Raw genomic sequence first — 14267 nt, 5'->3', positions numbered from 1 at the left:
TCTTCTATTACCAAGGAAACTGTTTCCTGCTGTGGCCCTGGATTCAAACATTTCTGTGCAGGCTTGGGGTCTGCGGAGTATATAAATATGAGCTCAGAAAAGTGTCTGTCTAGCCAATTCTGTTCTCAATTATAGAAATCCTTTTACAATCATACATGTAAGAATTCCCAGGCAAATTAAGTATACTATATAACTGTCCTATATGCCAGGTCTCCCTAATAGGAAATATGAAGTTCAGATCTCATGTGTTCATGTGACCTCAGTCCCTCTCTAGAGAATGCTCAAATATAGATATAAAAGTCTCATAGAGACATCCAAGGCAAAGCTAGTGGAACACTAGGGAAGATGTTGCCTGATTGGCAAATGGATGAGAATTTACACCGTACAATTGCATCTGTAATCCCAGCACCCAGGATGTTAAGACAGAAGGACTGCTGCTAGTTCAAGGCCAGCTTGGCTTACATAGTGAATTCCATGTTAGCCTGAACTATAGTGAAGGTACTGTCTCAAAAATGCATGCATACATCCTTGTGCATACCCTCGTGCGCGCGCGCGCGCACACACACACACACACACACACACACCGAAAGGGGAGGGACAGACAGGAGAGAATGAGTACAAGGGAGCATTCACTTGAAGAAGCCAAGAAGGCTTTTTTATATCATGAAGATTTGATATTTTTAAATGTATGTGGAGTCAATAATGTATTCATGTATAATTTAATTTCTTATATCAGTTCATGTTCAAGGTTGCAAATGGAAATAATAGGAACCAGAATTGAGGACAAATTTCCAAACACATCTTCATCACCAAATGTTATTTATTTATATTTTAAAGTCATATCAGACAGACGCATTGTTTTTCTAAGGACTTTTTATGGAATTAGGATTTACAGTGATTATGATGGAACTGATTGCTTGTGTCCTTGATGATGGACTATAACAGATGAATAGATTACTGGTTTTAGATTTGCTGTTCTGGAAACCATAAAGTATGGAGTACGATGGCTGGGAGCACTCTGGAGATTAGTAATCAGATCTGAAATCATTTGCCCCTGGATCAGTGGCTGAGCATAGGGCAAACTGCTAGTGACTTAAGTCATTCATTCAAGGACTAGTTGTCACCAAGTCAGATACTCCTTAGTGATTCTTTTCTCCTTTGCTCATAAATGCCTACTTCTAAGAAGCTCCTTAAACATCAGGATTGCCTTGAGATTTACCATTGTCCATACTCACCCCTGTAGCCTGTGACCCTCAACATGGCCCAAGTCCCTGACTACCCTACATATTAATACACAACAGTCTGCATGTTTTAGCAGTGAATCCAAAACCACTCTCTGTTGCATTGAATTAGTTTCTTGGAGCTACAACTTTGCTATTGCTACACATCATATCTGTATCCATGTATTTATGGGCATAAGTACGTGTGCTCCCTCACCTTTCTGTGATGCCCAGTTCCTGCTGCTGCCTCCCTTTAGTGAATGAATACACTTGACTGGCCATGACAGTGGAAATCTAGTTTAATACTTTGCTGCATTGTACCTATTGTGCATATTTGGCTTTGTTGAGGCAACAAACTAAAGGGTCTAACCATTGTGTTTTTAGACATGTAAGCAGAGATCATGTCAATGCCAAGAACATGACATTCCACATAGAAACAGTCTTTAACATGCAAGGCAATTTATCAGCAGGTAATATATGACTTTTTAAATATTCAATTCTATCTTAGTGGGGACATTGACTAGACATGACTGAGCCCTCAACCTCTGTCTTATGTTGAGGTTCCTGAATGCTAAATGTTCCTTTTCATGTAATACTGAATTTCAAGTCTCAGGGGTCTGCTGATTACCCTCATAGTTCACTTTTGGTACCTGTAGATATGATAACCTGTTTTGGAGGATGGTGGTGTATAATATCTTGAGAGACAAGAAACAGGCTCATTGAATTAGTTCTGAGTTCCTGAGCGAGCCTCACTCTAGCTTCTTTCTCTGTACAAAATCAGAATTCTATTAACTGGATCTTCTGCTGAGTTTGTTGTTTATGATAACTTGCCTTGAGAATACCTGGCTGCTAGTAAAACAATTCATACTGCAGTAATGAAGAGAGAGGGACTGGGTGGTGGTGATACATGGCTTTAACCCCAGCCCCTGGGAGCCAGAGGTCTCTAAGTTCAAAGGCAATGTGTTCTAAAGAGTGAGTTCCAGGACAACTAGGCTATGCAGAGAAACACTGTCTTGAAAAACAAAGGAAACAAAACAAAAGAGAGGGACAGTGACCAGGAGATGGGGGTGGTGAGCTGGAAGCTTTTCTTACGTGTTATTATTCCCCATGCAGAGACAGTATCATTAAATCAAGCAACAAACACTGAGAGCTAAAGCAGCATATCTGTGTATAAAAGAATGGTTCAAATTTAAGGTGCCATTCCATGGAATTTTCTGTGCCTTTTTATCTTACTAAAAGTAAACACATTGGGTTAAACCAGTCTTTCATCTAACACATTCTGAAAGAGTTAGGCAATTTCTAACAGACTAAAGAGTTCATAAATATTCTCTCTGTCAAATGTTCTTCCTTAAACAAACAAACAAACAAAAAAACCCAGAAGCATCCACTGCTAAGGAAATGCATTTTGTCCACCCAAGTCAGTGATTGACTCTTCACTTTTTCTGTTTCTTTCCTGTGCTTCCAGCACTGGGATCCATGTCAGTTGGACTGTGAAGCTTCATCTCCATCCTTTGGGGAAAGAGCTAACTCAGTAAATATCTCCTGAGTGCTGATCCTAGATGACTAAGTTCCTTCTGTCATTTAGGTTACACACTGTAACTGTATTCAGATGGGATGAAGGATTGAGGCATTGGAGGGGTTTTGTTAACCAAATTCTTCCTATCTAGAATGGAGTCCTTCCAAGAGGCAGCTGAATGAAACTACAGGGACGATGCCTACAGTCCCTAGACTAAGTCCCATCTAAGTGTCTTCAGCCCATCATTCCCAACTTAGGGGAATTCAAAGATTATCTGGACATTGTCTTGCTATATAATGATGACTCTTTTGTTTTACTGAAAAATGAACTTCCTTGAATATAGGACTGTCAGGGTCAGATGCAGGCTAGTCCTGGACACAGAGTTGGTCACACCCGTGGTAGTTCCTGAAACGCATTGTTGAGTGCCTCATAAGGGGACAGAGACCACGTAAAGCAGGTTGGGAGAAAGTGCTAGTCTTTAATTTTCCAGAACCAAAATTAGAAGTGAAACACACACCCGCTTGGTGAGTTTTGTGTAGTATCTTTAGATGTGGTGGAAAATTTCTACAAATCCCCATTTATGAAACACCAGTGAGCTCAAATTTACTTACAATTTAAAAAAAAGTGTTGGGTAAACATAGTAAGAAGCAACTCATTAATTTTCTGAATTTAAATTGTTATAAAGTTGCTCTCGGACTTTAAAAATGTTAATTATTTTCAGATGATATATGAAAACATCTCCACTTATTGCAATAATCTTATTTCTCTTTTTTAAGTCTTTTATGGTTTTTTGTCAAAGCATTTTATGACGTTGAGTTATTCAAATCTAGTAAGATCTCTACCAAGTCAGGTCTGAATCCTCACCTGTACAAACAGACCTGCTAGTTGGGTTTTTTTTTCTCCCCAGAATTTTCTGAACTTGAAAGAGATGCATTTTTGCTAACTCCTGGCCATCTGTGTAGGGTGTTGACTCTAGATATAGTTTACATTGATATGACTTCCTCTGACTTTTGCCCACTGCTGATGGCTTCGTTTTACCCGTTGACATGAACTTGGCTGCTTCGAATACCCTGCTGGTCATGGATGAATTAGCCACATGTGCAATAGCAACTTTGTGCTATGCTCATATTATTTTCAGAACGGAGAAATCAGAATAGTATGTTATTTCTTTAGGATTAGGTATTCCTCTTGTAAGGATTTGTATTTACATAATCTCTTTCTCCTACCGACCTCTGAATAAACTGTACGGTTTTATGGAGAAGCGGATTCCCTTGCCTTCATCACATGTCAGACCTGTGCTTGTTAGTTTTGGAAGCAGGGAGAATGAATTAGTTCATTTCACTGGGTACTAGCTGGATATGACTCCTAACTATTAGAGTTGGTGACCGTGCTGGATTCTACTTTCTGTCATTTCTGCGTTGATACAATGCTCCTCAAATTTACGGGAGTGTTCGTGATTTGTTGTCCACTATCTCCTCACACTCAGAACACTGTCACTTCTCATGCTCCCACGTAAAGCCTCACCTGCAACAGCACTGCCAGTGCCATCTTGTTCAGCCTTTCCCAAACATATCTACTAATCACAATCATCAAATGTCCCTTAAAAGTGCCAAAGTCAGGCACACAACCCCAGTCTGAAACCTCCTCTCTTTGGGAGTGGGCTACAGGAGTCAGCATTTTTGGCGATCTTCTGTTCATTCCAACTTCTAAACAGGTATGGGCTGAGGCTTAGCCTGAACCAGCTGCCTTCACTGAGCTGGGGACCATCCTCCTCCTTCAGAGTAGTACAGTCGATTTTGGAGTGAACATTTAACAGAACTGGGCTCTGCTCACAGGGACAGAAGAAGGGAAGGAACTTCGTAAACAGACAGCAGTCATGGTTGTAGAGTGCTCTTGGGTCGCAAACTGGATCATATGCATTCTGTTCCCCCTGCCTGACAGTGTGACCTTCGGCATATTTTTAAACCACTTCTTCATCTGTAAAGTGAGGGTAACATAGAAAATTACCAGCATTGCTTAACAGACTAATGGAAAGAGATATTTAAGTGTTTCTACCCCCTTGCCAGCTAGCATTAAGCAGTCAGCCCAAAGGGACAGCAGCAGTGCAGTGGGAGAGAAGTGTAAGAGCAGGAGGAGCACACAGGCCTGGCCATCACTGCTGCTGCAGTTAGCTGCTCAGGAGGCCCATCTTAGAGAGACACGGACCAGATCGCAGGTTCTCCCCTGTGGTTGCACTTGACATCACCTTGGGAACTCTTAAAACACCAGTGCCCGGCCATGTTCAATTCAGTGAATGGGGCTTTCTGGGAGTGGGCTCCAGGCATCTGCAGTTGTTAAAAAGATTCCCAGGCAACCTGGGTGATCAGGCCGGGTGAAATGCTGTGGTGTACAATCAGGACAGAATGAGGGGAGTGTTTACCCTGCTCCTGGTCATCTTGCTGCTCCAGTGACTGACTGAAGTCATGCGTGTAGCTCCAGCAAAGCTCATTTTGAAGGGGTTTGGATGGCCCTTCCCTGTTTTATCCCTGATATGGTCCTGTACAGCCTCAGTGCACGGACTTCCTGCCTACCCACTCACTTTACAAATCACTGCACGGACCTCACGAAGGAGTGAGTTAGGAAGGGATCAGGTGTCTCCTAGAACACTTTTAGATAAAAATTTGATTCCACCCACTGTGCTTATTCTTAGTTTCCTATATGTGGATTGTGCAGTTCATTCTCCTGGTTTATAAGATGTATGTTTTCCATTAGCTACAATGCAGAAGCAATTACAGACATGCTGTGTAGAAACCTGCTTTAAATATTCTCCTAGCTTTCAAAGGCTTCCCTATGAGTTGTAATTTTTAGGTGCTTTGTTTACTAGTCCAAGGGTGTGTTTTGTCATATGTTGAAAGACCACACTGGCTATAAAAAATAAGATGGTGAGTAAAAACCCAAAGAAGCTGTAAACATCTGTGAGAGCTTGCTCGGCAGGGCTGCTTGTTAGAGGGAGGCTCAGAACACATTGATTGGGTGCAGCTGGTAATACATGTGCCCTCACAAATGGGGCCATTAAGCAGAGCTGTTAGATATATGGCCAGCTGTCCTATGGGCTATAGATCTGCCCCATTAGCTGTGTGTAATAGAAACTGGAAGGACCACAGTCGCAAATTCTCCTCTAAGCTGTAGCTCTGATTCTGCACAGACTTGATATTTTACAGAACACAGTAGTAATCTTTTGGCCACACAGTCTATAGAAACTGGAGTTGGAGTCTGCCATGCTAAGAGCACTGGTCAGGGCTGGCCTGTAGTCAGTGGTCAAGGATATTACAGGTCATGAAAAAGCTATGGTTGAGGTGCCATGGGAGACACACATACTGATCTTGCTCCAGCCACCTCAGACCCCCCTGCAGAAGAACTGGTAGACAGACACGTCTTACTGTGGTCCAGGTGGAAAACATCAACCTGGCTACATGTCTGCACACTATAGGCTCCACACATTTCACCCTGGACATGCGGGCTTAGGTGTTGGAAATCAACTGCCTACCAGGCTGAGATTTCTGTGGCTGACAACAAGCCCTCAGTAGAGCACAGAATCATCTCTAAAGACCTAGCATAGCTTGATGTTTTAAAGTCCATCCACTTGATATCCAAAAATGGTTTTCCTCAATAAAAAAGGACATGGCCTTCGAAAAAGGGGTGGTGTGTTGTTTATAGTAACATAAGCATAGTATTTTAGGTCTTTTAATTTTTATAAGGAAATTTTGACTTATAGAAACAGAGAGAATCAAGTCTTGAACCCCCATGTGTCCTTGGTCACATCACACAAGTAGTTTTGCCTTATTTACTCTTCCAGCAGTATGAAATTCAAGGCTTTGGGTATATTCTAGTAGAGGGATCATTTGTTTTCCTAGATAATGATAACGTTGAGTCATAGGCATGCTATCAGCAAAGGCGGTTTTATTCTAGAGGAAGCAATTCTCTAGTGTGGTTCAGAAGCTAAAGATGTGCTGACAAGTGTTACGTCACATCATGTTGGCATTGTGATGATGTTCAGGCACATAATTTCTCCAGTGATTGAATTTTTATTGTATTTTATAAAGCAGCACTCTGCAACAATCTACACTAGACAACAACTGCCACCTTTCAATATACATAGCACAAAAAGCATACTGTAGAATCTTTGCTCTCTCTCCTCCTAAGATGTGAGCCAGTGTCCAGGGTTTGCTGGGATGGGTATGCTGCTGACATCTAGTGGATACTGAGTACAGTCTCTTCACTCCAAGATCACCTGGCCTTCTATTTCAATAGTTCCCAGATTGAGGAAGCCTTCCCTAAACCAATGTGAGAGGTTCAGGCTTCTCTGAGCTCTATGTAGAAAGACTGGCAGAAAGGCCTTGCTGTGGTCTATGTAGAAGGAATCAACCTGGTTGCATTGTGGTCTACACACTGTAAACTCTGTATTTCACCATGGATATCAATATAACATCTTGCAGATGAAACTAGAAGGTCAAATTTGCTCCAGATCCTTTAAAAGTGTAACCCAGCACTTCAGTTTACAAGGTCCTACTTTTCTGTACCCCATGGTTTGTCTTCAAGGTTAAGAAATGTCCATTCTGCTGGAAAAAAAATGGGGAATTGTAAATTTTCTGTGTATATAGAAGTTTCATGTTTAAGAAATCTGCATCAAGTTCATGGTACAGGAATTTTCAGTTGATATTTGTGTGTGTGTGTGTGTGTGTGTGTGTGTGTGTGTGTGTGTGTATGTGTGTGCGTGCATGCTTGAGCATGTGTATATGTGAACACATGTGGAGGTCATTGTGGAAATGTGTTCTGGGGACAAAACAGGTTGTCGGCTTAATGGCGGGCAAGTCCTTTTACCCACTGAGCCACCTCACTAGCCTGCAGAATTGGCATGGCAATTTTGTGTCACTTTACATTTTTTTGTTTATTTGACTATTTGTTAATTTACTTCATTTTATCTTCACATAGTCTCATGCAGTTCAAGTTGGCCTCCAATTTTCATTATAGCTGAGAATGATCTTGACCCTGGTCCTCCTGCTTCTGGCTCTCATGTGCTGGAATTACAGCTGTGCACCACTCTACCCAGCCAGTATTTAAGATGAGCTTTTAAATTTAGAAATAAGGATCGGGGCTGGGAGATGACTCAGTATATAACTCATTTGATGTGCACATGTAAGGATCAGTTTGAGTCCCCAGCAGCCACATAAAAAATCAAGCAGTCTAGCAGCCAGTTTACAATCTTAGCACTTGGGAAGAGAAGACTGGGCAAGACTAGCCTGAAGCTGTGAACTCCACACCAACAGTGGACCCTTCCTGAGTAAATAAGGTACGGCACGATCAGGGAAGATCTGCACACATGTGTGCCTACACCCAAGCAACAATTCGTACATGAAGATAATCAGACTCCCCCAGAAGTAATAAGACATGATCATCCAGGAAAATTCATCGTTTTCTTAAGCTCTAGACAGGGAAAGAATTAATAAAAATAAAATGCTATAATCTAGAAAAGAAAATTAAATGAAATTAATTTGAAGCAAAAGATAATTTTAATGTCCTAACATACCTTTGTGTGTGTGTGTGTGTGTGTGTGTGTGTGTGTGTGAGAGAGAGAGAGAGAGAGAGAGAGAGAGAGAGAGAGAGAGAGAGAGAGAGCACTTCTTTCTCATAGAAATTTGCAACAAGGTTTATCAATACATAACTGTTTTGCCACTGGCTTCCTAAATGACATTGATAGTTGTTTAAAAATCTTTACATATTAAATTGCTGCTCCTTTGTATAGAAGGGCATCAAGGACTCACAGCTGGTGTTGTGCTGTCTGTAAGCAAGGTACTAGGCACAAAGCTCTATAAAGCCATCTTCTGAATGAGCTCTGCCAAATGGTGCTTTGATTGGAGTAGACTAATTAGATGGCTAATTAATTCTGCCATTCACAGATTGCAGAGTTTAATTGATAAATAGATTGCCTCCAGTTAGTATTGATTCCCAGGTCACAAAGGACCAGCTATTTCTCAATTAGACTGGGTAATCATTCAGAAACAGCATAAATCAAGAACCTAATCATTTAATGTTAATTAATGTCTAGTTAAATCCAGCTAATGAGTCTGAGTGTGTTATTCATTCTACATATTCCTCCATGAGAACATTAGAATCAACTCCCATAATACTCTGTAGCACCAAATTGTGATCTCATAGTCAAGGTTCTTGAAGTGGACAATTGAAGAAAAAGAGTGAGATTATTATGAGACCAATGACTGTGGATGAGTTCTTATCTAAAAGTGACAGGGTGTTCACAAGCACAACAGTATTGCTGTTACTGTAACAAACGTCTGAGATAATCAGCTTACAAGAGAAAAGGTTCATTTTGACTGACAGTATTAGAGCTTTTAGTCACTCGACCCTGCTGTGCTTCTGATCCTGTCACATGGAGCCCGTGGTGCAATCAGGTGTTCACCTCATGGTGAAGGGAGCTAGGGAAGCAGAAAGGAAGAAGAAAGAAAGCAGAGCCCTACAGTTTACTCAAGGAATACCCCCCCCAGTGACCTAATTTTCTTCTACCAGTTACCACTGCCCCCAAGTAGTGCCACCAATGGGGACATAACCTTTCACACCTGGACCCTTATGGAGGACTTATTCCAAATCATAGCAAATGGTATCGGAACATGCTTACGTATTTCAGCCACGTGTGCCTGTCAATCACTTCACATGTATCCTGCAGAAGGTAAGAGATCACTCAGCCTCACGTCTATTAACTCTGCAGAGGTTTAAGTGTCTATGACTTCCTAACTTTTTACTATAATATGGTTCCTTGTTGACAGCCTCTGTGTGACTGTCTTAACCACTCTGGTCCTCAGTGAACCTAAGGGGAAGTGAATTAGAGAGAAAAATTAATATTCCCTTTTACCCTTGGTCCTGTGTGTGGATTCTTGCTGCACAGGAAGGGGAGGACTATGTTCCAGAGACAATGAAGACTTCACAGTTCTCAGCGTACAGGGTGGAACACACATCCTCTACCATCATCTGTGGTCCCCTGCAGCATTCATCCAGGACACTTGTCTACCTGTGCTTGACTAGTGAGGGCTGATGCTTTGCAATGAGGCTGGTTAGGAGTAATGAGAAGTTAGTGGATGAAGGGTACTGGCTCTGGTTCTCTGGGACTACTTGCTAGATCAGGAATTCTCCAGTATGTGCTCTCCTGCTGTTCCTACTCTTCAATAGATTGGAATTCTTTTCAAGGGGAGCATTTGGTGACTAGGAATTCTGGGCACTTTCTCCCTTTTCAGATGCATACTTAAGAACCTATAGGAGAAAAACAAGAAAAGTCTCAATTAAAAATTTTTTTTTTATATTCAATAAAAAGAACTCTATACCAAGAAAAAAAAATGGTAACCAAGGTTAAAAATATATCAATTAAAGGTGAATTCTGTTTTTTAAAATTTATCTTCAAATCTGCATTGAAATTTTGGTTCTGAAATATTCAATCTGGAGTCTATAATTGCATCATTTAGCTGAGGGGTTCTCAGCTTTCTTTGGTGACAATACCCAAAATGCCATCGTAAAATTACCTGGTTATTATAAGCTAAAAGAAATAATTAAAGCTGGATCACAGCACCCAAGGTATTTGCAGAGGACAGGCTCTGTCTCGCTCTAGTTAGTCACTTTCAGCTAGTATATTACAGTGTCCAGAAATGGTGGTCATTGGTATTTCTTATGAGGTGTTGAAACTGCTCATCTCACCCTTCGCATTTGCTGCAGCACACTGCACATCTGGAGGAAGGCATCTTCCACCTCAGCAGTCACCTCTCCGTGGAGGCTCGGCACCCAGCCAATCAGCAGTCACCTTTCCGTGGAGGCTCGGCACCCGGCCACTAGGTCTCTGAACTTCTTGGTGCTCTCTTCCCTTTGCCTACAGGAGAAGCCCTACCAGTGCTCAGAGTGCAGCAAGGCCTTCAGCCAGAAGCGGGGCCTCGATGAGCACAAGAGGACGCACACAGGAGAGAAGCCTTTTCAGTGTGACGTGAGTTGGGTTCTTTGTTCTTCCCTGGTATTCTGTGGTAAGCGCTGGGATGTCTTGCTGCACATGCGTGTGATTTGTGTGTCTGTCAGTGCCTTGTGCTGCCCCATCTCTGGGTTGCACACTCTTTGCATTCATATTCTATTCATTATGGTTTCCTAGCAGCAAATAAATTGTGATTTCCTTCAGGATATCTTCCAGTATCTAATTCCATGGAGCTGTTCTTCCAGGGTGTAAATTTGGGAGAGTTTGAGGCAATTCAGTTAGGCCCAAGTCTTTGACAAGTTAGTGACAGCTGAACCAATAGGATGAATATGACTAAAATATAATGTATGTGTGCCAGGAGTTCTTTTTAAAATTAGAATATAAAACTATATTTAGCAAATCATAGATGTTAAGTAGAAACTGAGTTTTCAGAATATGCATATAAATTCCTTTAGGTTAAACCATGCTACTTAGGACATCTTCTATCTAGGATATTTAAATTGAACTGAAATAAGATGACATTGCTGTTTATACTATTTTTGAAAGGGTAAAGTACTACTACTCTTGGTAAATTTTAATAAGAGCATTAATGGAGGGAAATGATTTCATCACCAATGGTTATGGGTTATGTCAGTGGATCAACCCAAATGTTAGAGAAGGCACCAGGATGCTTGTTCTTCACATACACACATGCATGCACCACACGGACATGCACACGGACATGTGTATATATGAATATATATATATATATGTACATATATATGCATGTTTGTACAACAAATAAAAAACAAAATATATTTATATATATTAAAAAAGATTATCAGTGGAATTTACTATAAGAAGAAACATTAAAGTTGTGATGTATGAAATAGCCCAGTACAACAAATTCATTGTATGTGCCGAGTTTACTTAAGAACATAATCCATCAGCCTGAAACGTGGTAAAGGAGTCCCTGTGAAAGAAGATTCACAAACACAGGATGCTCTGTCCTATGAAGCATCAAGCAGGCTAAAGCAGCAGAATATCCTTACTCATAAAATACCTTCCTCTCCAGTACATTGTAGGAAATCCCACCTGGAATGAAATAAGTGCATGCACACAGAACACGGTCCTGAGCTGGGGCTAGCTTAGGAATTTCAGTTGGTTTGATTCTTTTATAGAGACAGAAGCAATTGAAGTGACTTGATTGTACAACTACACAAATAACTGTTCCAGGCCTGAAGTACTCACTCGGTTGAATATGGGCACTTGGCTTCCATCATAACTCAACCTACCTCTGACATGCCCAGAATAGTTTTGTTGAGCATTTCCCTGGATGAACTGATCTATGGAGTTACTTTGTAAGCTATAATTTAGTAGTCTGTTTTCTTTTCTTTCTGTGTCTATCTCATTCACTCCTAAAATTTCAAAACTCTCCAGTTATCATCCACATTTTAAGTGCCTCCTAAATTTCCCTGCTTATTGGCTCAGAGGCCATCACTGCTCCAAAATTATGTCCCCCTGACCTACTACTTAAACTTAACCTACTCCTTTGTCTTCTCTGTCCCTAGCTAGCTACAGAACTCCAAATCCATCGCTTCCTCTAAATTCCCATTCCCAATAGCAACTGAAGGCCACACCCTCTCTCATCAATTCAGATGTCCAGTGTATCCCCCTCTGACATGATGATATTTTGAGATGTTTCTAAAAATTGCAAGATTTATATACGTATTCTGTGCATTAGTTTACATGTGTAGACACCTGTGAGTCATGGTGTAGGTGTAGAGGTTAGAAGGCAACCTGTGGGAATACGTTCTGACCTTCCAGAATGTGAGTTCTGTGATGGCTGATCTTGATTATATCTAAAATGAACTAAAATCAAAGCAGCCTGGGACACCTGTGAGGGATGTTTCTTCATTAGATTATTTGAGGTGGAAAGACTCACCCTAAATCTGGGCCACCCCTTCTCATGGCAGCTCACGTGAAGGGACATGGAAGAAGGAAGCTTTTTGCTTTTGCCTGCTTGCCTGCACTCTTGCTGACAAGTTAACTTTCGTGCAGCTGAAGCATTTCCTTACCTGTACTAGAACCTACTTCTTCAGGATTCCAATCTAGACTGAAAACTAGAAAACTGGCAGCTCTCCAGGACTTCCCTTAACTCTCACACCAAATGACATCTGCTGAGATAGGGGCAATCTTGGCCTTTCCATGGGGGGACAGCCACTCTTGGACTAAGCTACTCTAATAAATCTCTGTGTGTGTGTGTGTGTGTGTGTGTGTGTGTGTGTGTGTGTGTGTGTGTGTGTGTGTTTGTCTGTGCATACATTTAGATGCATATAACATATTTGCATAAGCGTAGATATATAACATAAACATATATACATGTACATATACAAACACATATGTATTTGTTCATTCTATCAGTTCTGTTTCTTCGGAGAATTCTGGCTGAGACAGTGCAGAGGATGAAGCTCAGGTCATTAAGCTTTGCAGCAAGTACTGCTGTAGCATCTGACTTGCTCTGAAGTGTTTACGTAACATAAAATTAGCCATTTATAATTTTTTAGAGTTCGGTGGCATTTAGTACTTTATCCTTGTTGTGAAATCATGTTTATCTGACTTCAAAGTATTTTTCTTTAACCAAAACAACAACAATAACAAAAACAATTCGTTAGGTTGTTTTCCAACTCCTCTATGCCCTGAAAATCATTCCTCTGCTTTCATTTTCATAGATTTCTTTTCCCATATATTTCATATAAGTGACCTTATACAATAACTGACTTCTGTTTCAGTGTGGCATGCATCTGCAGGCTATGCCTTTCTGTGACAGATGATACCCTATTGTGTTACTGCATCAAAACTGCTTATCAATCAGTCCTCTGATGGTAACTTACTTGTTGTTCCTCTTTTCTTGTTTTTATTAATTGGCTGTGGCAAGCATGGACGTACAGAAAATTGTTGGGGTACCTGTTTTCATTTCATGGGGATAGAACGTCAGAGTTGTATAGTAATTCCATGTTTACTCCTTATTGAAAATATTTTTTCCTACAGAGTATTCTAATCAAGGTTTCCCCTCTGTCGTGTCTCAGGTCTTTCCCACCTTCCTACTCACCTCATTCTATGCCTTCCTTCTCTCTCTTTCGAAAACAAAGGAGCCAATTAAAAAACAAAAATATAAACCTCACATACAAACACAAAATCCCACAAAATTGAAAAGCATAGTATATAAGCAAAAGTCAAGTAACAAAAATGTCTGAAAAAATTATTAGGACACAAAAAGTCTCCCAAAATATCACTGAGTTCCTTTTGTGTTAGCCTTCGACTGCTGGCTGGGCATGGGGCCTCCGCTGAGTATGGTTTGTGTATCCACTTAGCCACTGGAGCTGAACCACGTTATACTCATGCCAGCACTGTATAAGGATTCTGTTTTTCCCCCGTCCTTGCACACATTTCTTCCTCATTCTGTTTTTCCTTTTTCAGAAGTATAGCCATCCTGTTAAATGTGAAGTATCTCACTTCGGTTTTGACTTTCTCTATTCAGAGTTCTAATGAA

The 14267-nt window shown here is 40.9% G+C and overlaps 1 protein-coding gene across 1 annotated transcript in view; it reads left to right on the top strand.

Moving 5' to 3' along the window:
• The window catches only part of Prdm5 (PR/SET domain 5), a 158618-nt gene that overhangs the window by 138281 nt on the left and 6070 nt on the right, over window positions 1-14267 (top strand). The window contains exon 14 of the mRNA XM_032906371.1: window positions 10649-10753. Coding sequence (XP_032762262.1) covers window positions 10649-10753 — 105 coding nt within the window. The remainder of the gene's footprint in view (window positions 1-10648; window positions 10754-14267) is intronic.

Source organism: Rattus rattus, chromosome 6, assembly GCF_011064425.1.
Source record: "Rattus rattus isolate New Zealand chromosome 6, Rrattus_CSIRO_v1, whole genome shotgun sequence".
Lineage (NCBI taxonomy): Eukaryota > Metazoa > Chordata > Mammalia > Rodentia > Muridae > Rattus > Rattus rattus.
This window is presented reverse-complemented; position numbering and strand designations above follow the sequence as displayed.